General features: G+C 38.2%; 1 protein-coding gene across 1 annotated transcript in view; it reads left to right on the top strand.

Annotated features, from left to right (window-relative positions):
- GUCY2F (guanylate cyclase 2F, retinal) overlaps positions 1-11,561 on the top strand; it is a 109,896-nt gene extending 98,335 nt beyond the window's left edge. The window contains exons 17-20 of the mRNA XM_016944344.2: positions 1,550-1,644; positions 7,523-7,611; positions 7,704-7,792; positions 10,702-11,561. Of these exons, the coding sequence (XP_016799833.1) occupies positions 1,550-1,644; positions 7,523-7,611; positions 7,704-7,791 (272 nt within the window). The 3' untranslated portion in view covers position 7,792; positions 10,702-11,561. The remainder of the gene's footprint in view (positions 1-1,549; positions 1,645-7,522; positions 7,612-7,703; positions 7,793-10,701) is intronic.
- The last annotated feature ends 15,095 nt before the right edge of the window (positions 11,562-26,656 follow it).

The raw sequence follows: 26,656 nt of genomic DNA, 5'->3' as shown, positions 1-26,656 counted from the left end.
CAGTGATCAGCTAGAACGAAGAAAATGGAGTGAATCACACACAGCAGGTGTTTATTAAGCACTGACTGTGCAAGGAAGTTATTGTGAAGCATACAAAGAAGTATACGCGTGTGCTCTCTGTGGTAAAGGAGCTGGTTAATGTGCTTTTCTAAAAGCTAATGACTATGACCCAAATATGACATTAAGCTCCACAACTGAATGGAGATCTGTAGAGAGGTAGCCTCTCCTCACATTGGATATGAAATCAGGACATGTCACATATCTATTAATAAAAAAATTATTTCATCAATATCTCCTTTGTGCTCAGTTGAAACCACTGAGATTCTGGAATGGAAGTGACTCGTGACCCAGTCCTGGAGTGATTCTCCCTACCATACAAGTGGATGGTGGTTGGTATGAGCTATCTCTCTTTTAAGCTGTGTGTTCCCTACCATCAAGATTACTCTACTGAAAGGCTCCCTGAAGACCAGATGCTTGTGGGATGCACACATAGGACTGGCTAGGAATATACTGGCTGGGCATGTGTATTTGAGGAATAGGACAACCTTTTTTGATTAAGGGCTTTGGATGATCATGAGTTAATGAGGAAGACACAAACAAACAACAGTACTGAGCTATCAAGAGAAAGAAAGTCACTGTGAGTATACACAGCAGAAACTCCTTGCAGTTCTCTCCCGCCATGCCTTCCTACTCAGGTTGTAATCAGCTTTTTTTTTTTTAAAAAAAATGATTTTCTCAAGCATGTGTGAAAACTAGCCTTGGACCTTTATTTAAGACTCAACCTCAACAAGGTCTCACTTCATAGGGTGACAGTTTTTAGAAATGTCAAGGATCTTACCTGAGTGAACAAGTGATTATTCTTAATCAAATAATTACCCTTAGGTTCTAAATAAAATTTTAACGTGGCAGTTCCCTATGTAAATCTCTTATCCCAGATTGAGATCACTGGTTAGAAAATAGTACATTCATGTGTAAACACAGCTAGGTGCCCCCACCCAAACGTCAGCTATAAATGTACAGTCTTCATAAAATATCTGTTGAAAGAGTTCTTGGGATATTTCTCATTGATGTTTTATTTTTAAGTATAGCAATGTTGAGAGAGAGAGTTGTAAGAATGCATATGGAAAAGACATCCTTTTGCCTCTTAAGATATGTAAAGCATGAGAGTTCAGCCATAGTAGCAGCCTGTGAAAGAAGCTGCTGAAGTCAAGCTTTCTTCAAATGACGTCACGTTTCAGCTGAGAGCACAGTAGATGCTGGTTTCTCCATCTCAACCTTTGAGTTAAATTAACACCTTTCTATTGCATGGCCTTTCATTTAAGATAGTGTCTAGGAGGCTGATAGGTGCTACAACTAATGCCTTATTTCGGCCTGGTGAAGAAGGCCATCACTGCCTCTCCTCCTCTTGTGAAACCCTAAGTAAACCTCTCTCAGGACGTTGCTAATGGTCTAGTTCATTTACAAGTGAAGACATTTATTACATTGACATTTTCTCATTAATTTTACCAGTGAGAAAGGAGCCCAAATCATGTCTCTCCTTCTTTTGCAGCTTATCGCATTCATGTCAGTCTCAGCACTGTTACAATTCTTCAAAATCTGAGTGAGGGCTATGAATTGGAGCTTCGAGGAAGAACAGAGCTCAAGGTATAATGTCTTTTTGTTTTTTGAGCCAGACTACTTGGATACACCTGCTTCTGGAGAGGTCATGGTCTGCTGAAAGAGTTTACCTGGGAGTCTGAGACTCAGAGCTATAACTTGGGCAGAATCTTCAGCCCCATTTGGGGTTCCCAAAAGATTGCTCCATTTTGCCTCAATTTTCTTCTCTTTAAAATATGGCTACAGTGGGGAGGAGTATTGAGATTTTTTCTGCATTTTTCAGACTGTAAGTTGTATCTTTCTCTCTTAAAGAACTGCACAGAATTTGGCTTTCCAATGAGCTGCACTATTATTTACATTTTCTAACCTACATTTTTTCACTCTTTGGCAGTGCCAGACATTGTTCAATAAGCCATAGTAATTGTGAGTTTGGATTTTCTATTCACTTTCTCAGTGGCCACCCTTCCTGGGTGAAAGGCACCCATTGGCACACTATTTGCAGAGAGACTTTTTCTTTCCCTAAGAAACCAGGAGGAACAAAGTCAGTTTCTATGAAAGGCAAACATTTTGTAGCCCCTTTTTCCCTGTTAGAGTTATCACTAGACCTGAGATATAGGATTAGAATAACTTTAGTTTTCTTTTTTTGCCATTTCCACTGCGTTCTATTTATCTATTTCTGAATGACCCAAAGACCACCGGTTGACCCAGTTGTAAGAGAGCTCAGTGATATAATAATCTAACTCCCTCATTTTCAGATGAAGACCAAGGTCCAGAGAGGTGAAGTAGTTTGAGCAGGGTCACACAGTCAACTGATAGCAGAATCAGGTCAAGACTCAGGAAGCCTGACTTCTTTTTAGTGACCTTTCCATGACACCATGCTGCATAAAGATGATTTTCTCAGTGACTATTTTTGGGCAAAGCAAGAGCAGGGCACTAAGTGATGCACAATTAGCTTCTGACTTTGGCATTCCTTTTCTAAACAGTGGCAAGTTACATGTGGCTAGATTTCAGACGTTAAAGTTTGGAAGGTCTAACTCTAGTTGACAACTTCCTCCTATGGCTAGTCCTAGTTTTTTCCTTCCAATAGGTCATTAGTATCTTCCAGGAGGTTGGATGAGTCACTTACAAGGGGACAGAGGCTTCTTTCCCACCTCTTGCAGAGAACTCAGACAGTAAAATGTTGGGGACAGGGATATTACTTGGGCAGCGAATCTAACTGTCCAAAGCTTTTGTGATCCTTCTATACATTCTGTCATATTTCAACAGAGGAGTAGAAATGCAGCTTGGTTTCCTGAAGACCTTTTCCTCTGCATTGCTGGGCAGAGACCCCTCATTTAAAAGCTGAAGGGTTGCCACTTTTGAAACTGAAAAACGAAAATGCATCCCTGTCCCAATGGTTTTTATTGTCCCACAAGTTCAATTCAGGAGCACTCACATCTTTGGGTGTTTCAAGTACAAAATCAGGACTTAACTTCAAAAGGGCCCTTTGCAGCTTCATGGTTTCCCCAACCCCAGGGAATTTGGGAACATTTCACAGCAAGTTGGAAGAAGAGCCTTTCTCTGATGCCACATTGGGCCTGGATTATTATTGTGGCAGGGTCCTTATGAGGAGGAGACATTAAGAGGGAAGAGAAGAGGGCGCCTCAGAGGAAAGGAAGGGGCAATGGGAACAAGGAAGAGGAGAGGAAGTAAGGCCCAAGGAAAGGTCAGGAGAGGAGGAGAGATCCTTTCTGTGTCTGTACCCTCTACCTCCCCACCAGAAACAGGTGTTGTACTTTGCATCATAAGGGCTGGGGCACATGGGGTTTCTGGTCCACCAGGGACATGCAATATACCCCCAATAAGACCATGTCGCCAGCACACTTCAGAAATTCTGATTCAATATTTTCACTCCTCATCCACTCTGTGCTACTGGAAGCAAGAGTTGCTCCAGTACATGGGGCAGAAATATCACATTTGATGGTGAGCCCGGTGTGATTTCAAAGTTGATGGCTAGAAATGTCTTTTCCTTCCAGCTGACTGATGTTTGAAATTCCTCCATTAAAGCCTTTTCTCTTGGGCTCAAGGTTTATATCCAGTAAGAACCTTCTTCCCTCCACGCCATCTCCTCCACTAGGTTGATGACACTTTACGTTATTTCGGGTTGAGGTTACAAAGAAAGAGACCAAAGTGACGAAGCTGAAGTAGCTTGGGGGAGGACTCACTTAGAGATGAGAAGCTCAGCCTCTTGGGCCCACTGCCCATTGCCCACTTCAAGCCCCTCTTGTACTATACAGGCAAGAAATTATCAATGCCTAACTGGCCAGTTCTACTTTTTCAATATTTCTCTCCTGGTGGGCTAGTGGTAAGTCACTGTATTACCTTTTCTCGTACATGAGTCCTGTTTCAGTCACTATTTTTCTGACAAGTGTGGAGCTCCTTGCTGAGATTTTTGTATATATCTAGGCTTATCAGCTGTATTTACCAGAAACTTTTAGGTAGATTTACATTCTGGGGAGACTTTCTCAAATGACTGCTCTTCAGCCAGTTTATGTTGTTGCCAGAGGTGGACACTTTAAAAATATTTTGTAATTTTTTATTGTAAACTGACAATTAATAATTGTGTACTTTATGGGGTACAAAGTGATGTTATGATTTATTAATACAATGTGGAATAATTCAATCAAACTAGTTAACATAGCCATCACCTCAAAAACTTAACATTTTTTTTTGTGGTGAGAACATTTGAAATGCATTCGCTTAGTGATTTTGAAATGTACAGCATTATTAACTATATTCACCATGATATGCAATAGAGCTGAAAAAATCACACATATTCTTCCTAACTGAACAGATTTTGTGTTCTTACACCATCATCTGTTCATTTCACCCACCTTTGGCTTCTGTAACCACCATTCTACTCTCTGCTTCTATTAATTCAATTGTTTTAGATTCCAAATATAAGTGAAAACATGCAGTATTTGCCTTTCTGTGCCTGGCTTATTTCACTTAGCAAATATTCTTCAATTCCATTCATGTTGTCACAAGTGATAGAATTTCTTTCTTTTTAAAGGATGAATAGTATTCCATTGTATGTATACACTAAATTTTTTTTATCCATTCATCTGTTGATAAACAGGTTAATTCCATAACTTGGCTAATGTGCCTAGTGCTGCAATGAACATGGGAGTGCAGATATCTTTTTGACAGACTGATTCCAATATTTTGAGTAAATACCCAGAAGTGGAATTGCTAGATCATATGGTAATTCTACTTTAACTTTTTGGAGGAATCTTCATGCTGTTTTCCATAATGGCTGTACTAATTTACATTCTAGAAGTGGGCACTTTCTGAACTTGTCTTTGAATTCTGGGGTTAAACAGTATTTGGTTCTCAGGTTCCTAAGTATTAGTATTTGTTTTATTTTCCCCAGTCTTTCCCACTCATATCCCAACCCCAGCATACACACACAAGCAGTGTGTGTATGAGCATGTCTATGAGCACACACATGCACACACACCAGCAATTAAGAAATAGTGAGATTGTACTGACAGATCCATGAAGGTCAGAAAGTTTTGCCTCAGATTCTTGCCCCATCACTGACTTAATGTCTGACATCAGACAAGTAATTTCACCCTCTCTCTGTGCTTTCGTTTGTCCACATAGAGGCCTCATCTGACTTGTGGTGATCAGGAAGCTCATTAATCTCACAAGCTTCAAATTTCCCAATAGTTGCTTTTTGGCCTCTAGATCTGCCTTTTGACTCCAGTGTGTTGGAGAAGCTTTGTGGTATGGAAGGAAGAGCATTTAAAATTTGGTGTCTAGTAGAGCTGGTTTCAAGTCCCAGCTGTGCCTATTTATTGACAAGTCATTTAATCTCCAGGAATCTCAGTGTCCCCATTCGCAGAATGAGATTAATAATTAACCTACATTCCAGATTTTTGTGAGGATTAAATAAGATAGGAGATACCAAAATGTCTCATAAGCATCATGCCAAAGTAAGATGCTCTTATATGGGGGATCTCTAGGACTGCTTGGGGATTGATATTGGGTCAAAGAGTTTGGTTCAGGCTTTAGTTGTTGCCATACTTGTTTTCTCTCTTTTTCTCCCTTTAGCAAAATTGTGGAAGTCAGGTAGGTAAACAGAGAACTGGGATTCTAAGAATTCTTTTGGATGGACTCCAAAACCTCAGAGAGCCCCTGGAGCTCCCCTGCATACTCTTTAATTTGGAAGCTTGCCTGAGTCCATAACACTTCTATCCTCTTTTGCAACCATTAGTTTTGGCATCCCAGTGTGTCCTAAGACCCACCCAAATCTTTGGACAATCCCTCTACAAAGCTCCCTTGGGGATTGGCATGCTGTTCTGTTAGCCTCTAGATCTCAAGACAAACAGTCAAATATGGCTGAGGGTGGGGGGCCCTTGAGTTTGAACTTTAATAGCATGTTTTTCCAAAATAAGATCCAGTGGTGTCTTGAGTATTCCAAGTGCACAAGGGCTGAGAGTTTCAATTAATGAAACAGTCTGATTATTTACTGGGCAACTGTCTGTATAAGACACTACACTAGGTACTGTGTAAAAAGAAAAAGCTTTGGAATCAGAGGAGTTGGGCTTCATGTGTTTAGAACCTATAACATGGCCTAATGGTTGTGTTTAACTGTACTGTGAGTTCCTTAAGGACGGAGCCATCTCTGTATTCCCAGCCCTAGTACAGGAGGAGTGGAATAAATGAAAGAATGAGTGATGGAATATATTTTCAAGTTGCTTACCTCTTCTGAAAACAGAGTGGGCTCAAATAGTCCAATTATTTGAACTACTTGAGGCTTAGGGAGAGTCTGATGCCAGTTAATGGAGGTTGGACTATAGTGGTATGCTCTTTCTACTTGCCTCATAGAAGGCTTGTTCAAGCCTTGAATCAAATATTTGCAAAATGCTTTGAGATTCTCCAATTAAATGTGCTAATTATTATGGTTTTTGTCATTATTGTTAAGGGATAAAAATATGTGATATAAAATAGGGAACAGTGGACTTGATATTTAAAGGGGTAAATCTAATTGGAATTTCTAAGTTAAACAATTCAGAACTGCTCCAAATGAGAGCTGCTGTGAGTGAGACCATATTTCAGATTAATGAGTTGGAAACACATCCCATTACTTTTCTCAGTCTTGGTAAACACATTTTTTTCTTATGGATTAGAGGAAATGAGAGAACAGATGAAAGAGAATTGAAAGGAGGAGAGAGAAGCACATTGAGAGGAAAGTTTACTGGAAAGAGAGAAAGGCAGAACAGAGGCAGAAAATTTGACTCCTCTGAGGTCATCACTCAGGCCCTGGGGTGACTAGCTTGAGTTTACACTCCTTTTCTCTTCTGAGACCTATGGTTCTTGACAACCAAGTAACTGACCTATAGATGGAGGCCAACCTGGGGTCTTACCCTACCTGTAAGAGTCCCTTGGCTGGAAGAAAAGAACACTGCACAAATGTAGACCTCTCAAAATAGCCAGGATAATTTAGGCTTAAAATTTAACAGCCTGTTTTCCATTTCTACTCTCTTTTTGGGTTTGGTGAGAGCCATTGAATGAGAGGGTAAGCGGGTAGGTAGAATCTGAATATATGTACTCTAGATACAGAAGACAATGGCTTACCTAATGCCAAAAGATCAGGGCACAAATGATAAGCAAAATCTTCAACTGAGCATCCAGACATTTGGTTGCTGTCAAGCCAAACATCCACATTCCCAATGATGAAGCTGTATGGTGGCGGTAGACAAAACATCTGGATGACAGCTTGATATAGTGTTCACTTTTCATCTGGCTGCTCTGGCTCAGCCCCGTAGGGAGGAAGACTCCAGGGAGTGGTGAGGCAATTTCTGAGCCAACCTGAATGCTTATATTCTTTTGGAAAATTGATTATAGCAGGCTTAAGATTTTTTATGTTTTCTATAATAAGGGCAAAGGCACAGAGGAAACCTTCTGGCTGATTGGGAAAAAAGGCTTCATGAAGCCCCTTCCTGTGCCCCCACCAGTGGACAAAGATGGGTAAGTGGAGTTCACATTTAATTGGAGTCTTCCTATGCCATACTCTGCCACACTTTCTTCACTACCTATTTGATGTCTCCCCTGCCCTGCAGGCAAGTGGGCCATGGCCTGCAACCAGTGGAGATTGCAGCCTTCCAAAGAAGAAAAGCAGAAAGGCAGTTGGTGAGAAACAAGCCATAAGGTAATGGCCAGGAGGAAAACAGAGCACAGCAGCTTGCCAAATTTTCAAATCTGGGGCTTCCTTTGGCATGCGTGCCAGTGTCAGCCTATACTCTGTTGGCATAGTGTGATGGAGCTGGAGAATTTCCAAGCTCTAATAAAATGGGTGAAAACCTTGTTGTGGGGAGGCCTGCTGCAGGGTGAGCTGCACCTGTGGGAAATTGTCTGCCCTGGCCCGAGAGAGACCCTTACCTCTTGCCCCGACAACATGTTTGAATGCTAACAAAGCTGGCCTTGCTCTCCAATTAACAGGCAGGTACACCTGTCTCTTTTATTGTTGAGCACCTGGGCCACATGGTGAGCCACATCAGATCTTTAGAGACTTACATCTGTCTAGGCAATAGCAGTAGGACTACCGGCTATTCCTGGGATCTGTTGGCAAGACCACCTTGGAGGGGATGTTTATGTCATTTCCTCCGGAGGCACTGCCTGATCCCTTTCAAGGGATCAATTTTGCCAACCAAAATAAGACTGGCTACTCTTTGACTGCCTGGCTTGTATTCAGGACAATTTCTCCCATCCTTCCTCCCCTACTAGGATGGTACAATTCTGAAGCAGCAACAACCATCTAATTATCAAGAATTCTCTCCACATATTTATCGGTATTTATCTCTGAGGAATCCATTGTGTTCTTGGGCTCTTTTCAGTATCTCTTCTCTTCTTTATCGTGTTTGCTTTTTTTTTTTTTTTTTTTTAATCTTGCTTTCTTATTCTCTCTTCCATGGAAACTTTGGCCCTGAAACACTTTGCTCCCTCCACATATCCTTGGAAATCACAAGATTCTAAGGTAAACATTAAGGCATCTCCACATACTCCTGCTCCCTTGTTCTCTAACACGTCCCAGAATAATCACAATTCTAGCAGCCACTACTAAAGGCATCCACATACTTTCATATTCTCCCACTGGCCTCTGATGACTTTGTTGATTCTTTGTGACTGTTTCTGTCCTAAGGAAACCCCAATGCATCTTCATTTCTACAACAATAACAAGTACTCTGAACTAGTCGTAAACATTTATGCATCACAAAGGCTTCTGTATTGAGTGTGTGGCTCTTCTGCAGCCTCCTGAATCACCCTCTGACTCACTGACACCTGGGGCCAGGATTTGTTCTACAGTCTTCCAATATCCAGAAACATTCTTTCCTGTGATTAGGGAAACACAGGAACAACCTCTGACACAGACAGACACACACACAGATCCACACACATACTCTCTAGCCTCTCTCTCTCTCTCTCTCTCTCTCTCTCTGTAGGAAAGTGTTTGGAAGTTCTTGAAGGATTTATCCCTTTGGAAGGGTAGTGTGGCATTGGAGGCACTGTACAAGAACCCATCCATTCCTAAGAATGTGTTGGAGTTTGCAGCAGAAAATACTGCAACTCACTTACCATCATTGGCTGTGTGATTGGTAGTGCTTTCCTGACATGCAGATGAATGTTGCTTAGGTCATTTGTAAATTCACTCATCTGGAACCCCTTGACAGAGGGCCAGCTTCTGTGTACTGTAGATATATGGAACAGATTGAAGCCATTGGGTCAAGAGAGGATTCCATCCCTGGTCCTGGCCTCATTAACACATGTACTTCAATCAGCATGTTAACTGACCACATGGCCTTGGTGGCCTATACAAATCACAAAAATCCCCAAGAAGTACATCCCTGACAAATTTCAGAAGGCTTGTCCTAAATCCAAGCACTCCTCTGTTGCTGTTACTTGCTAACACCACCTATTCCAGAATGTTTCCAACTTTCTGTGAATTTACAGGCTGACACTTACTGGGATAGACCCAACTTACAAAAGACCTATGATACCTATGAATGCCACTGACTTGCTGCCACCATCATAAGAGATGTTGAGGAAAAACTTGAAACCTTTAAGAGAGCCCTGTGGGGTTGGCCAGGGAGGAAGAAAAACTGCTATGAAAGGGGGCACAGCTTTGGTGAAGTGATTACAGGGGCTGCCTCTCAAGCAGGGCCCTACACGTCACCTGATAACTCTTATCTTGTGTCCCCAAATATCCACTACTTCTCAAACCTGGTTTTTGTATCATCTGGTTACTTTCCATAAAATTTCACCTACTGAGGTTAGTTTTGGGCTGACAAGCCCCCTCTTTTAATCATAGATGTGCTTTTTTGAGGGTGAGAAGCAATTAATCACCCATATCATAATGAAGGTGAACTGAGCTAACTGTTCAGGAGGACTTGGCAGTTTCATTTTGATTAGGACAAGGAGAAATGGGGAAGTTGGCAGTTTTGAAGAATAGAGGGTCACACTGGCAGGCTTGGGATAACACAAAAGCAGTGGATCCCTGGGAAATAGAAGAAGGGTAAAAATAAGTATGAAGGTGGAAAAGTTAGCTTAGATTCCACCTCTTTTAAACCTTTTGAGTCTTTATTGGACTCAACGAATGGAGAGAAAGCACATTTTCCTTCTGCTATCAGGACCCAGGACTCCCACCAGAGCTTTAGTATAACTCTGCTCCATGTGGGTTAAATCAGCCTTTGTGGACTGGCTAGAAACCTGACCACCACACATATAGCACTGTTACTATGGAGGAAGCCACTCCAAGTTCCAAATCATTGATTTATAAATGTGTAGAACATACCTCATTAGTAAGTTGAAGACCACCTGTATATTAACATGCCCTCTTTTTTGTTAAATTTGTAAAACCCTTGTAAATGGCAATGTCTAATTTTGCAAACCTGACACATGTAATAATGTTTATTTGTTTAACAATCCAGGAAAGTTGAGCAATTTGCAAGCTGTTTATGGAATATAGTAGTGGTGTGGGGCTTGGAATCATTCATATTGAAATCCTGTGAAAGGCCTAGGATATATAAGGTATGGTTACTGTTTTCTCTTTCTCTCGCCCAGGGGCAAAGGGCTCCAGGATTTGAATCTTCTCTTGGTGAGGCAATGGGAAAGCTCACTTCAGTTCAAGAAATTGTTCTGCCTGGGCAAGAAATTAGTGAATGACTACACCTCTGAGGATGACCTAATTCCAGTGTGAGCAGGACCTTGGGAAGTAATTTTTAAAAGTTTTGCTCAATACCCAGCTATCACTAGCAAGGCCGTATGAATGTAAACTGCAGTAGATGTGAACCTTATGGAAGAGTAGAGAGCCACCTCCAAGTTTAGTCATTCCAAAGTAGCAGGCCCAACTTGGATTAAGATGAGAAGCTCTCTATTTTCACAGAAAAAAAGTAAGAGGCAGTATGTTTTCTTTTTCATTTCGTTTTAATCTCTAGAAAGTATTTAATGAACATAATTTATAACTCAGATACTATAAGATTAGTTCCAGGAAAAAAAAAGCCTTCCAGCAAACATACGTCTGAATCCCAGTCTATTGTGACCTCAATTGGCTGGAATGCATAAGGAAGAAAGAGGGAGAAGAGTCTGGTTAATTGTGTTGTTTGGATAACTGAAGGCTAAGAAGTTTCTTTGTTTTCTTATTGCTCATTTTTCAAAATCTTTCCAATACTGTCACTGTCTCTTTTCCTAAGTTAGGCAACATAATTGGATTGTCCTTGCTAGATGAGTATTTAACTGGGACTCAGGGTAGTATTCTAAACATGACAGAATAAATGTAAGATATATTGTCAGGGTAAAAGATATAAAAATCATAGATTGAACTGAGCGATTCCCTTAAAGTTTTGTATTTTCCCTCCCTTTTCCTGCCCACCCTGCCTTTCAACCCTCTACCCCTTCTCCTAAAATAAATCCCTTTGAACATTTGTTTTTACTTTATGCTTTTAGTTTTCCAGATTCCACTTTCAAGGGGTTATTGGCAGTGGCTTGCCACAGTCACGTGGACCAAAGCAATAAGGCTTAAGTCTCAGGCATGTTTAAAATAGTTAAGCAAGCTTTTCCTCTCGTTTATTATATTTAAAAAATCTCTTTATTAAAACAGCTGAACCCAAACATATCAGCTAGTAAAGCAGTTAATTCTTTTTAGTACAACCCCTTTTAAAGAAATAAATGCCTAAGGTATAATTTGATACCTTTCTCACTATTATTTAATTTTTCCACTATCAACTCACCCTGAATCTGAGCTTAGAGTGAAAAGTTCTTCCCAGCAGTTTTCCTTCAACCTTCAGTCAAAGGCCCTTGGACTACTTATCTCTTAACAGAATCCAACTTCTGCCAGCCTCAGGTGGTCTACTTACTATGCCAAAGCTGTTCAAGAGGATGCAGAAAAGGCTTAAGTTGCCTTTCAACTTCCTTGAGCAGAGTTTCTAACTCCTTTTTCCAGATATGCCAGAGAAGGACACATAAAATATCATCCTCTTTTTAACAAGCTCTCAGTCAAAAGCTGAGCTTTTAAGACCTAACTAGAAGTTTGGGTGACAAATGTGATAATGTTTATTTGTTTAACAATCCAGGAAAGTTGAGGAATTTGCAAGCTGTTTATGGAATATAGTAGTGGCGCGGGGGCTTGGAATTATTCGTATTGAAATCCTGTGAAAGGCCTAGGATATGTAAGGCATGCTTACTGTTTTCTCTTTCTCTCGCTCTAGGGCAAAGGGCTCCAAGATTTGAATCTTTTCTTGGTGAGGCAATAAAAAAGCTTCACTTCTTCCAGAGATGGTAGCACTGTCCTGCAGAATACATATGGAAGGATAATTGAGGGCAAGGGAGTGGGAGTGGGGCTGCAGCTCCAGAGCCTCCATGAATTTGTATTCTCCCAAACACAGTTCAGTTATTTAGCCCTAGGACCTATAGCTCCAGGGTGGGCCTGCAAAATGAACACTGCTCAGCCAAAATCTTTTATTAAGCAACAAAACCTACTGAGAGTGATTCCTAACTCTGTATCTGATCCTATCCCCTATTTCCCTCCTTAGTATTTCTCTAGTCCAGCATGTCAACCAAGTTTATCTTGTCAAGCCTACTAATTCTGTCTTGTTTATGATCACATCATCCTTTGCTTGATTTTATCATGAGGCCCTTTGTAAAACAATTCCATCCATTTTTAGATTCTTTTTCATTAAGGCCTTCTGCATTGACCAAAACTAAGTTTTCTTCAGTTTTTCTTAGTGCTTTAATTATTTGATCAGAAGAAAAACCATTCCCTACTCTCATATACTATTTGATTTATTTAGTGAGGTATAGCATGATTCTCACATACAACTGATTATTTCTCTATTTGTCTGTTGCTACCAGCACACTGGCTTGAGTTGGTCATTAAGAGGGAGTAAAAATTTCTCCCCAGTTGTTTTCCTAAGTACCCTTATATTCCTTGTATAAAATAAAATATTTAGAAAACAATTTAAATAAAGTTTTCAAACAAATTTAAATTTGTTTTATCACATCCCTCATATCTGCTTGTTTTCTTGTGATTTATCTTTTAAAAATAAATTATTGGAAAAACAAAGCCAAATTGAAAGAACTGCAAGTTAGGTTTTGCTTATTTGAGGTTTTACTGTACTTTACAACATAACTGAATAAAATGATCATCCCATGGGGAATTATATAAGTCCTTTTCTTTAGATTTTTTTTCCCTTACGGACCTCAATAGCAATATATGTTCATTGTAGAAAATTTAGAAAAACACAGAAAGGCACACAGGAAGTTAGGATTGTTCAAAATTCCTTTAGATCCTTTATTCTATCTTCCCTGTTTGGCTTCACTTCATAGATTATTGCATGTTATTATAGCATCTACCTAGCCAAAGAATACCTGAACTCAGCTGATTCTGAAATTAACCCAGTTTGCCTTTATTTTATTTTATTGTTGGCAATATTATTAATATTTTTGATGATAGAAGTTGAATCTGTTTAGATTTTGGGCAGCTTTCAGTGATCCAGTCATTCTTTTTTTTTTTTTTTTTTTTTTTTTTTGAGACAGAGTCTCGCTCTATCGCCCAGGCGATCCAGTCATTCTTCATTGCACTTGGGATAGCGAAGCAGGAAGAGATAGCAGATGGCTATCTACTTCATCAGAGGGCCATAACTTGGTTTACTACATAAAGCAACTCTAACAAGAAGTATTGTTGCAAGAACTCTCATTTTTCCTACCTTGTCTTAGACATAGTATAAACAACTTTATTACCAAACTACTCATTTAATTACATTCTTGTCCTTAATCCAACTGGAATCAACTTGCAAGGAGTAGGAGGTGGCAAACAGCCAAACAGTAATACTTCATGCACTGGGTGGTCACATCTATGTGATATCAAATAATTGAATGTAACTTAAACACTCAATTGAATCAAGTAAGCATTAATTAGCCAAAAGGCCACAGGGGATTGACCATTTTACTTTAACCTCTTCTCCAGCCAAAGCTGGTGTACCTAATCGATGCAGTTCCCATCTGACTGGTTGATTATAGCCCATTAAAATAGTGGAGTCTGTGCAATAGAATTCTCTCTCACCCCTTCTGTGGTCCACGCCTTCTTCTCGGGTCAAGACAATTGACGAGTAGACCATAGACATGGACACAACTTACCTTTTATAAGACATTATATGTCTGTTATTTGTGTGTTGTTTGTGTTTCTCCTGGAATGCTTTGTAAAACCCCTGCAATCTTACTTATTTTCTAGTTTGGATTTGCTGTAGGCCAAGCAATAATGAATTGCTTTCGAAGAGAGAAGCAGAAGTGACCATTAATCTATATATTCACTTTGGCTCACTACAAATTAGAGTGGCTCCAGATGCCACTAAAGAGCTTTCAAAGGTGACTAATTCCAAGCAAATGAATATACACATAGAATCATAGAACTGGCAGGGCCTTTGGAAACTATCAACCCTGTTATAGTATGAAGGAAAATATGAAGATTCTGAGAGGAGAAGCTATCCTTTTAAAGTTACCGTCTAGTTAGTAAATAAGAACTTGCTTTACCAAGTCAAAAATAGATCTGAATTATCAAGGAAAACCTCTGACCCTTAGGAATACTTCTTAGAAATTCTGGGGGTAAGATCCCTAACTGTGTATGTACAAGCATGGGCTTGGCAGGAATACTCTGGTTTGGGGTGTTTTGAGCTAGGTGACTGCTGACATCACAATCCAGAAAGAAATAGAGTACAGAAGGAAGATAGCAGATTCCTTGATCACTAAATCAGCTTTACCATGCAGACAGGATCTAATCCATATATGCCCCTATCTAAGATGATCTGGCCCAAGTGGATGGAGAATAAACCTCTAATTCTGCCTGGCCCTATGGATTCATTTGTAGCTTTTAGCACAGGACCCAGGTCCTATAGAACTAAAGTCTCAGAAATACATGAGGAGATGCCTGACTTTGGAGAACACCAAGAATATTTTCAATGTGCCCAATATCCAAATGGTAGCTCCTATAGTGAGAGAAGTCAGGGGAGAACAAAATCTGCGAACTTTAAAGCAAGATAAGAACTGAATCTGATTACTACTTGTCGACACCAACTTTCTCCTCCAGAGACAGGAAATTTCCTGAGTTGTGAGTACAATTTTGTATCCACTGGGTATAGACTAGCCAAAGAAGGGCTTTACTTCAGGGGTGATCGAGCTCATCATGGGGAATAGACACAGGTGAACTTCTTATGACATGGCTTCCTGGAATGATAGATCATCCGAAAAACAATTGTTCAAGCAGCATTGGTAATAAGAATGAGCCCTCTCAGGGACTAGCTGATAGAACTAGTTTGGGTTTGCTGTAGGCCAAGCAATAATGAATCTCTTTCAAAGAGAGACTGGGGGTAGAGGTGACCATTAACCTATATACTCACTTATGGTTCGCTATTAGTGGCAGTATTTTAACTTCACTGGGACATCTTTGATGTGGTTTAGAAATAAGTCCAACTTGTTTTGTGGGACATCCCTTGGTCCAGGAGCAATCTAAGGTCAGATTAAATTTTCTGGATGGTTGTGAAACTGTAGAACCTGCCTCATTGGTCAGATTTGGGTTGATTTAGTCACTGACCCCACAAGACAAACATTAACACAAAATACCCCCACTTAGGCTTATAATTAGAAAGTACAACACTATTTTAATGGTTTTTAGTAACAGTGTTCCAAACCATATCATAAGATGATTATGCGACTCCAGAGAAATAACTTTTTTCCTTCTGTATGTATCTTTTCTGTATTTAAGTGTATTTTTCTGGGATCACAGTTCACCTCTTGTAATTTTCCTGCTCCAGAAACTTCAATGTTCCTTTAGTTTTATAAATTCCTTAGTTAATTTCCAACCTAGCTTTCTCTACTCTTCTTCTTGCAATTTATTCTCTAGTCAAAATCTATCATTAGCTCTTTCCTTTGACATTTTCTGATTTTATGCCATTAATCATGCTGTTTCTTCTACCTAAAATTCCTTCTCTGTCTCCTACCACCACATGTCCAAATTCTACCCATTCTTCAAAGTCTAGTCAAATATCTCTTTTCACCAAAAGCCTTCCTTGTTCACTATAATCATATGTCTCCATTTCTAAATTCCTACCTATACTTCTTTAATGGTTATGTAACATTAACTTATTTTATGGTTGTTTACTTGTCTTCTTGTCGCAACTATATTTGACCTAGATTTAAAAAAAATTTACAAGATTCTTGAAGGCAGGAACTATGTTTAATTCATCTTTGTACTCTGCACAGTGCCTGATGCATATGACAGGCACTCAATAAATATATGTTAAATAAATAAATGAATATTTCCATGTCTTTCTGTGTATATATCTTTTTTCTGTGCACTTTTAACCCTTCTTTTGTTATTTAACGTTTTTATTGTGTTCCCATCTGTCTATCTACTATCACCCTCTCTCATACCACCTGTGGAGATTTTATATATATATATATATATATATGACATACTATATATATATGAGACATACTATATATATATGAGACATACTATATATATGAGACATACTATATATATATTATGACATACTACAAATGTGACTTAATTTAGCTCTTTAGTATTTTGTGAAGGAAATATAAAAGCACTCGAACACTTTTCAGATAAAGAGCAAGGTATCTAACCTCTAATAAACAAAAGAAATACAAAACATACTTTGTTTTTAAATAATAGCTATGAAGTTACATATATACATGTGAGTATATATATATATATACTCACATATATGTGAGTATATATATACTCACATATATGTGAGTATATATATACTCACATATATGTGAGTATATATATACTCACATATATGTGAGTATATATATACTCACATATATGTGAGTATATATATACTCATATATACGTGTATATATATACACTCACATATATATGAGTATATATGTATATATATACATATATGAGTATATATGTATATATATACATATATGAGTATATATGTATATATATACATATATGAGTATATATATACATATATGAGTATATATATACATATATGAGTATATATATACATATATGAGTATATATGTATATATATGAGTATATATATGAGTATATATATATACTCACATATATATGAGTATATATATACTCACATATATATGAGTATATATATATACTCACATATATATGAGTATATATATGAGTATATATATACTCATATATATGTGAGTATATATATGAGTATATATACTCACATATATATGAGTATATATATGAGTATATATATGAGTATATATACTCACATATATATGTGAGTATATATATGAGTATATATATGAGTATATATACTCACATATATATGAGTATATATATACTCATATATATGTGAGTATATATATACTCACATATATGTGAGTATATATATGTGAGTATATATATATACTCACATATATGTGAGTATATATATATACTCACATATATATGAGTATATATATACTCACATATATATGAGTATATATATGTGAGTATATATATGAGTATATATAATACTCACATATATATGAGTATATATATGAGTATATATAATACTCACATATATATGAGTATATATATGAGTATATATAATACTCACATATATATGAGTATATATGTGAGTATATATATACTCACATATATATGAGTATATATGTGAGTATATATATATACTCACATATGTATGAGTATATATGTGAGTATATATATATACTCACATATATATGAGTATATATATGAGTGTATATATATACTCACATATATATGAGTATATATATGAGTATATATATACTCATATATACGTATATATATGAGTATATATATACTCATATATATATACATATATATGTGAGTATATATATATACTCATATATATGAGTATATATACTCGTATATATATATACTCGTATATATATACTCATATATATATGAGTATATATGTATATATGTACATATATATGAGTATATATATGAGTATATATATACTCATATATACGTATATATATGAGTATATATATACTCGTATATATATACATATATATGAGTATATATACTCGTATATATATACATATATATGAGTATATATACTCGTATATATATATACTCGTATATATATATACATATATATGAGTATATATACTCGTATATATATATACTCGTATATATATACATATATATGAGTATATATATATACTCGTATATATGTATATATACGAGTATATATATATACTCATATATATGTAACTTCATAGGTATTTAAAAACAAAGTATATTTTGTATTTCTTGTGTTTATTAGAGGTTAGATACCTTGCTCTGTATCTGAAAAGTGTTCGAGTGTTTTTATATTTCCTTCATAAAATACTAAAGAGCTAAATTAAGTCACATTTTTAGTATGTCATAATTGGTTAACTTTTTTTCTTGAGGACCGGTAACCTTTGATAGCGAAAACATTCCTCATTTGTGCATTGAAAAGGATCTAGTTATTGTTTACTATGGTTTTAACTTGTGGCATTGAGGGTAGTCAATTTAATGAATTATAATACTTAGCCAAGAGAAATGGACACTAAGGGACAAAGGAAGGGCAAGATAGCTCTCTTAATAGATATGAAGGGATACTATGGAGAACAGGTTTTATGTTGCTTCAGAAGACAGAATCTGAATCAAATGATGGAAGCTGGAGACATAAAATCAACATAAGGCAGAACTTTCTAGTAGTCAGAGATATCTGAAAATGAATGTTAGAGTCTGAGAGATGGTGAGTTCTCTGTCATTAGGGATATTCAAACAGAAGTTAAATGATCGTGTAATGGGAACAGAGTAGATATTTTGTGCATTGTATGGGAGTTAGGATAAATGATATTTCAAGTTCTATTCCCACTCTGAGAGTTTTTGGTTCTACGATTCCTTGACACACCTTCTTAAAACAGACCTAAGTGGTTTTCAAGTGTTAAGAACACGTGAAAACAGGTCAGTTCAAACCCCAAACCAGAAAAAGTTATAAGAAACATAACTAGAAGCTTAAGACAGTCCCATTATAAATCACCGTATTTGCCCACTAAATCTCACTCTGAGTTTCTTGGTAGTTAAAGCAAAAAGGGAAGAAAACAACAAAATTGAGTTGCATGGTTCTCTGTCAAGTAAAAAAAAAACCAAAACAACAACAACAGCAACATGCCTGTGCGTTCATCTGCCTAGAGAGATTTCTTTTTCCTGCCACTGAATTCCAGGAGGAATTTATCATGTGAATCCTGTATAATAGATATTGTTTATTATAATGGACAACTTGGTTTTATAAAAGATATAGACACAATCTTCAAATGGAAATATCTTTTCTTCCTCTTCAAAAAGGAATAAAAGGCTGTAAAATGTCAAATCTTAAGCCATTAAGGGTCTCCCCTACCCAGAAAGCTAAGGTATTATGGCTCCAGTAAGTTGTTTTCTGTTGATCTGTCTTACTATAGGGACCTGGCACAGAGAACCTACAAGAATAGACAGTTAACATGACCCTTATCAGCTCTCAAGTGTCTTCTGTATCAAGTTATCGTCTTGGGTCACAGAAAATTTATTGTCAAATTCCCTGAAGGTTGCCTCAAGGAGAATGTGTGGTCTCTGCCAATTACTTGCTGGCTTTGGTGATTAGCTATTGGGAAAAGCCAATTTGCCAGATCTGCTATGAAGTGTCATTGCATGTCTACAGGGGCAAGGCACTCAACTTCACAGAGAGATGAATTTATGAAATTAATAAAACTTTTATGGAGTAAGGACCCTTCTCAATGAGTACCAGAGTAGTGCCTTGATCAAAGACATAGTCTAGCAACCAAAAGTAATTTTAAAACAATTTAAATTCTCGCATTAAGCAAAAATCTTGGAGAACTCATTAAAATCTCCTTTCCTCTCTCTCTCTCTCTCTTTTTTTTTTGCATCATATTCCAGGGGTTTCTAGTGCCTCTCTCTTCAATTCATTGCCACCCTCCAACTTTTCCTGTACTTTCAGATTGAACAATTACTTTTCTCAATACTCCCCTCTTTGAGCACTTTATTATGCATATTGACTTAGGTTGTAGCTTAAATCTTTTCCCCCTACCTCTCATGTGTTCTTGTTTTCTCTTCTTGATTCTGCACCCAAGAGGTAAAGAATCAAATTTGCCAATAATAGGAGAGAGTGGTTGGAATTGTGAGAATCTGAAAAAACAAAAACCAAACTCTCCTTGATGCACTCGGGCAGGGAAAAGGCTGTGAACATAAATACATTTGTAACTTTCTCCCCATCACACTGTCATAGAAGTTTAGTCTATTCTTTGGACAGATGAATTATCAGAATCACTCAATTTCAAGCCTGTTTTGTTATTAACACAATTTCTTTTTTAACTCCAATTTATAAACTAGGCTTTCCCACAAGAATTAGAAATATAAATATATTTGGAAACAAATAGTTAATTATGGCAAAACCTTATGTTAAATGTGGTTAGAAAAGATAGCAAGCCTGGTGGGAAGATTGGGACTTCTTTTAGACTGTCGGTATAAATCATTCTAAGAGTGCCATCTTCGGCATGCAGAGAGGGAACAAGGAGGGGCTGGCTGGACTTCCCAATGCTTCCTAAATCTGCCCTCTACAGTGCAGCTTCAATACAGTCATGTGCCGCAGAAGAACGACTTGGTTAACGACTGTCCACATATACGATTGTGGTCCCGTAAGATTATAGTACCACATTTTTACTGTACCTTTTCTATGTTTGGATACACAAATACATTGGAACCTGGAACAACATGGGTTTGAACTGCATGGGTCTATTTATATGTGGATTTTTTCAATAAAAGTTACACTGAGTGTTCCTGCCTCTCCTGCCTCCCCTTCCACCTCCTCTACCTCTTCTGCCTCTGCCACCTCTGAGACAGCAAGACCAACCCTTTCCTCTTCTTCCTCCTCCTGAGCCTGTTCAATGTGAAGACAAGGAGGATGAAGACCTCTATGATAATCCAAGGGCACTTAATAAATAGTAAATATATTTTCTCTTTCTTATGATTTTATTAATAACATTTTCTTTTCTCTAGCTTACTTTATAGTAATAGTAAAGTATATAATACATATAACATACAAAATAAGTGTTAATTGGCTGTTTTAATCTTTTTTAAATGTTTGTGGATACATAATCGGTGTATATATGACCATTTATGTTTCAGTAAGGCTTCTGGTCAACAGTAGATTATTAGTAGTTAATTTTCTGGCAAGTCAAAATTATTTGTGGATTTTCGACTGCATTGGAGGTCAGTGCCTCTAACCCCCACATTGTTCAAGAGTCAACTGCATTTACCATTGTTACATTTGACTACAGTATTCAGTACAGTAACATGCTGTACAGTTTTGTAGCCTAGGTGCAATAGGCTATACATTATAGCCTAGGTGTGTAGTAGGCTATACCATCAAAAGTTGTGGAAGTACACTCCATGATGTTTACATGATGAAATTGTCTAACAATGCTTTTCTTATAATGTATTTCCATTGTTAAGTGATACATGGCTATCTCTGGTTTATGGTGTGAAGTCCTGAAGCATTAGGAGCACCTTTTCAAATAAAAATGCAACCCCAAATTATAAGGCCAAATGTAAACATTTCAATAACTAATCACACCATTCTTCTCAATTGACAAGAATTCTGGCTAACAGACAGAAATTCTTGGTGGTTGATGACAACAATATAGATCCTTAGTCATTTACCAAAATGTCCTGCTGATAGGCCTTCAAGTATTCAGTTTTTGTACCTTGTCATTCCTTTTTATGGTCCCAATAAATAGAGTCATAGAATTTCAAAGCTGGAAGGGATTTCAAAGATCATTTGTTTCAACCTTCTTATTTCACAGACTGGGAAACTAATCCCAGAAAAGAAAGTACCCTTTCAAAGTTTGCACAGCTTGCTAGTGGCAGAGCTGGGACTAGAACTTCCTTTCTCCCTGTTTCAGGTGCATAGTTAAATTCCAACTCTGGCTGTCAGCAGAGTATCCACTATTGAAAATGCACCAAGTGTCCTTAATAACTTCTGTATTTCAGTTCAATATATTCCAAACCCTTTCCATTATGAAACTGATGAATCATTAGTGACTAATTAGGTCTTCATGTGACAGTATCATTTGTAGTCTGCTCCTTGATCTTGCATTTTATCCCTTCCTCTTTGGCTTCGATTGAAAAATCCACACAGACTATTTTTTGGACGAGCTTAGTTGGTTAGTTATATCACATCAGTAGAAAGGAAAGACCTCAACTTGTCATTATTTGGTCTACGCTCTTAAGAATGTCCTGACGTATATTTTCTAAATGGACTTAGTCTTTAGACTTTACAAGGAAGTAAGCATATTATTCACTTATTTATGTGAATAATATATTTATTCAGCTTTCTCCTCCCCCATGGGAGAAAGGTGTGAAATTGCCAATCTATGGATCAGCTTTAGGATCACATATCGACCAACTAGTTTCCTTTTCCTCTGACCCAAATCTTTTGACTGTGAAAAGTCACAATTAGTACAAGTGTCTACTAAGAACTGCCAGATCTACTCGATAACAGCTTTTCAGGTTAACTTTTTAAAATAATGCTTTCATTGTATTAGGTTAACTGATTTTAAAATTCCATGTTGTATTTATATCAATGAGTGCTAATTCACTTAATTGTGACATTCACCAGAGTGGTGTCATCTATCTTGGGAAAGAGAAAACTGAATGTATTCAAAGTCAGCTGTAGGCAATGAAAACATTAACTTCAGTAGAACTTTAGTTCTGACCTGTTCTACCTGTTTCTCTCTCTGGTCAGTTACATAGAGATAAGCTTAGGTTTCAGAAGGATAATTTAATACATGGAATGCTAACCAGCGAGACAGACTACTAACCAGAGGCCTAATAGACCATCCACCTAACTGACTGCAATGAGATAATTTGGAATAGGCTATCTTCTAGATTCTGTCCAAGGTGTTATTCACTGGAGTAACTCATTGGCTAATCTGCATCCTTCCATGCTATATGAAGACCAGCTGGGTATTCATATAGCCTGGCAGTCCTTGGCATGTGCTTGGAAGTTTCTCCAGTCTTATTTTAAATCACAGTGTCAAAGAGGTAGTGCCAGATGGGCAAGACTTGGAGTTTCTTTTCTGCTTCTCTTCCAATCCCATGTCAGAGCCAAGGAATCAAGGCAAGGTTGACACATATGGCAAGGAGATCTGACGAATACCTTCTTAATCAGATCCAGAGAAACAGCCAAACCAGATAAATTGTCTCCAAAGTGGATTTTTATTTGCAGTTTGGGTGCTGAAATGATCTGGATTATCTATGAGAAATCAAGTAACTGTGGAATTTCCAAATCTTTACTTCCTTTTAAGCTCATCATCCTTGTTGTATAGCTATTAACTCCAGGCACCATTAATTTAAAAGCCAGTTAACATGTCAGTTTCAAATCAGGAAATTGCTAATCTATTCCCTTTAGCAGAAAATATCATCATCATGATTACAGCTGTCACTAGATTCCTACTATGTGGCAAAAACTACATGTGTGATTTCTAATCTTCACAACAACCCAGGGAGTCACGTATTATTATCAACCCCAATCTACAAAGGAAAAAACTAAGGCTCAGAGGAGTTAAGCAAATTGCTCAAGGCCACAGAGGTGATAAGTGACCAGCAAAATCAAACCCAGACCCATCTTTATTCCAAGGCCCATTCTCATTCTACTATACTCAAATGATGTGAAATTATCCAAGGAGACCAAAATAACATTTTTCACTGCAGACTTTGCAAGGCATTGGACTATTTAGAATGCTGAATTTATTTCGCACTTGAGGGAACAGTTTCCTAGCTTTGAGGCCTGGCTCAACAACTACTTGATGGATGAGGCAGCTGCTGGAGAACGTCAAAGGGTGGGGGCGTGGCAAGCATGTTCATCAAACAGAGTCAGAGCGTCTACTCTCTTGGTTTTGTCTGACCTGGTAGGTGGAAATAAGTTCTCTCAAATTTTAAAATGAAATAAACAAAACCAAACATTTTTGTTAACTAGAGTTTCAGCCTTTTAAAGAAGTTTTGTTTCAAAACATTTGACAGAAGGAAAACTATCTATTGAATCATTTTTTAATAAAAGTTTCACATCACTGATACCATCAGTGCTTCAAGAATGTCTACCTTTGTCTACTACAGAGGGGTCTCTGGTGGATATTGAATATTGACTCGAATTTGAATGGAACCCAACCAGGTACCAAACTATGGGAAGTAGCCACATTCTATCGCTAAACCCCAGATCAACTGAAGCTGAATATTCTTACTGAACTGTGACCTGAACCAGTGTTTGCTATTGTTGGTTTTTTTCTTAACATACAGTGAATTGATTCAAACAGGAACAAATGTTGTGTATTTTCTAAAGTGATTGAACCCAAACTAACAAAATCTTCAAAGTAATCTTAATATTAAATGTGAATGGAATTGATACACAGTCCAGTAAATTTCAGTCCTTGATTAATGATGCCGCTGAGACTCCAGGGTTAAAGATCTGCTCTGTGTTTGGAAAGCCCAGCTCTGCCTTGACTGAACAACTCAGCCACACTGTCTTGAAGACCATGGGTCACATTACCCATAAACCCACCCATGTTCTGAGAGAGCATGAGCAGCAAACTAAGGTGGAAGAGAGTTGTCTGCTTCCAAATACAATAGGATGCACATGGATGACACTGAAAAATGCTCACTGGCTTCCTTTGCTATTCCTCAAACATACCACACATACTCCTGCCTCAGTCTTTGCATATGCCATTCCTTCTGTCTGAAATACTTTGCCTTCACTTAATTTACTCACCCCTTCTTTAAGGCCTCTGCTCAAATATCACCTTAATAGAGAATGATTTCTGTGATAACCTTATTAAAACAGTAACCATTTTCACTGGTTTAACCCCATGTAACATCATGTTATCTTTTCATATTCTCAAACTAAGATGAACCCCTGGGGACAAAAAGCAAATAAATTACCTGACAATGGACCTAGCCAATCTCACTCCCTGGCAGAGTGTGCCTAAAGGTCAAAAAGCCAGTCTAAATGAAGCCAGAATCTTAACTGATTCTGTTTGCCAAAACCTGTGCTGGTCCTGGAAATGAGCTACATATTTGAGGCAGGGACTCAGGCTAATGATCCATTGAGTTCAGCTACCTCATGAACCAAGCTAGAGGCCCCTTAGTCCTTCAAAATTTGGTCGATCATCAGTCTCTCGAATGGCCTGGGACCACGAGGCTCATGGAAGTAGTTGGCCTCTTTCCTAGAATCCTGTTCTACCCTCCTCTGGCTTGCCATGGATATACACTGAACAAGTAATCAGAAGTCATCAGATATCTCGGTGTCCTTGTGGATATCCACCTGCCTCGAGCCCAAATCCAATACAGCTAAACAACATCCATCACCTGTGCATGCCTTTAGGGATCACAGGCTGGAATAGTTAGTTTTGAAACAGGAAATTTTCCTTGACTCCTTTGTGGGCCTCACGTTAGGGGTGCCTCACTTATTTGTCTGCAGCAGCTCTCGACCCCTCATGGGATGGGAGCACACAGGTGAGTGGGTGCAGGAACTGGAGTGAATGCTTTTGGGCACTGGCAGGAGCAAAACTCTGTGTGGTCCTGTGGCAGCATCTGGGGTGGTACCCATGATCCCTGAAGACCCAGAGGGCATGTGTTACAGTGTGCTTTTTTAGCTTTGCCATCTGTGGATGGCTGAAGTGCTAACAGCTCAGCGAATGGTCAGTGTGACAGGCTTTTGCACCCGCACCCGAGTCCTTGTCCAGTGTCCAGGAGAAATGAGGTTGCATGAACAAATTGAAGGGTGGTGTGGAGGACTTTATTGCCAAAGAAAGTGGCTCTCAGTGGGAAGGGGAGCTGGAAGAGGGATGGAGTGGGAAGGTGATCTTCCCCTGGAAGTCCTGTTGTCATTCCATCCCTCTGAAGTCAAGCTGCTTCTCTCTGACATGGCTGTTGTTTCTCTTCTCTCCTTCTCTGCCCTCTGCCAGTTGGGTCAGGGGTTTTTATGGGTACAGGATGTGGGGCAGGGTGGGCTATGGATGGTTTTGGAAAAAGCAACATTAGATCAGGAAAATGGGGATGTTCTCACTTTGGGCCGTGGTTCCAGGCTTGATGGTGGGGCTTCACCAGGGACCCCTCCCTTTTCTGTCTAGAATTTCTCTACCTCCTGTCCCTATCACTTTGATGAAATATGAAAACAAATCTGCTTTTCCCCAAAGTTTCAAATGAATTGACTTCACAGCCATTGGCTAATGCCCCCAGTGAGACTGAGTACTCTATGCTGCAAGAAGGATCTTGAGTGTTAAAGGTGGTGGGGTAGTGGTGGGTAGAGGCTGAGGCTGCTTTGTGAATAAAGAAGAGAGAAAAAGGCACACTTAAAGAGTCCTCTGTTCCCTAAGACCTGTGAGTCATCTCCTCACAAGTGTCATAAGCTATGACATACGTTGTCCTCCTTGGGTTGCCAATGAAGAAGTACCGCAAGAGTGGAGGTTA

The sequence above is a fragment of the Pan troglodytes genome, chromosome X, assembly GCF_028858775.2.
Source record: "Pan troglodytes isolate AG18354 chromosome X, NHGRI_mPanTro3-v2.0_pri, whole genome shotgun sequence".
NCBI lineage: Eukaryota > Metazoa > Chordata > Mammalia > Primates > Hominidae > Pan > Pan troglodytes.
The sequence above is the reverse complement of the archived record's forward strand: the minus strand, read 5'-3'. Positions and strand labels throughout refer to the sequence as shown.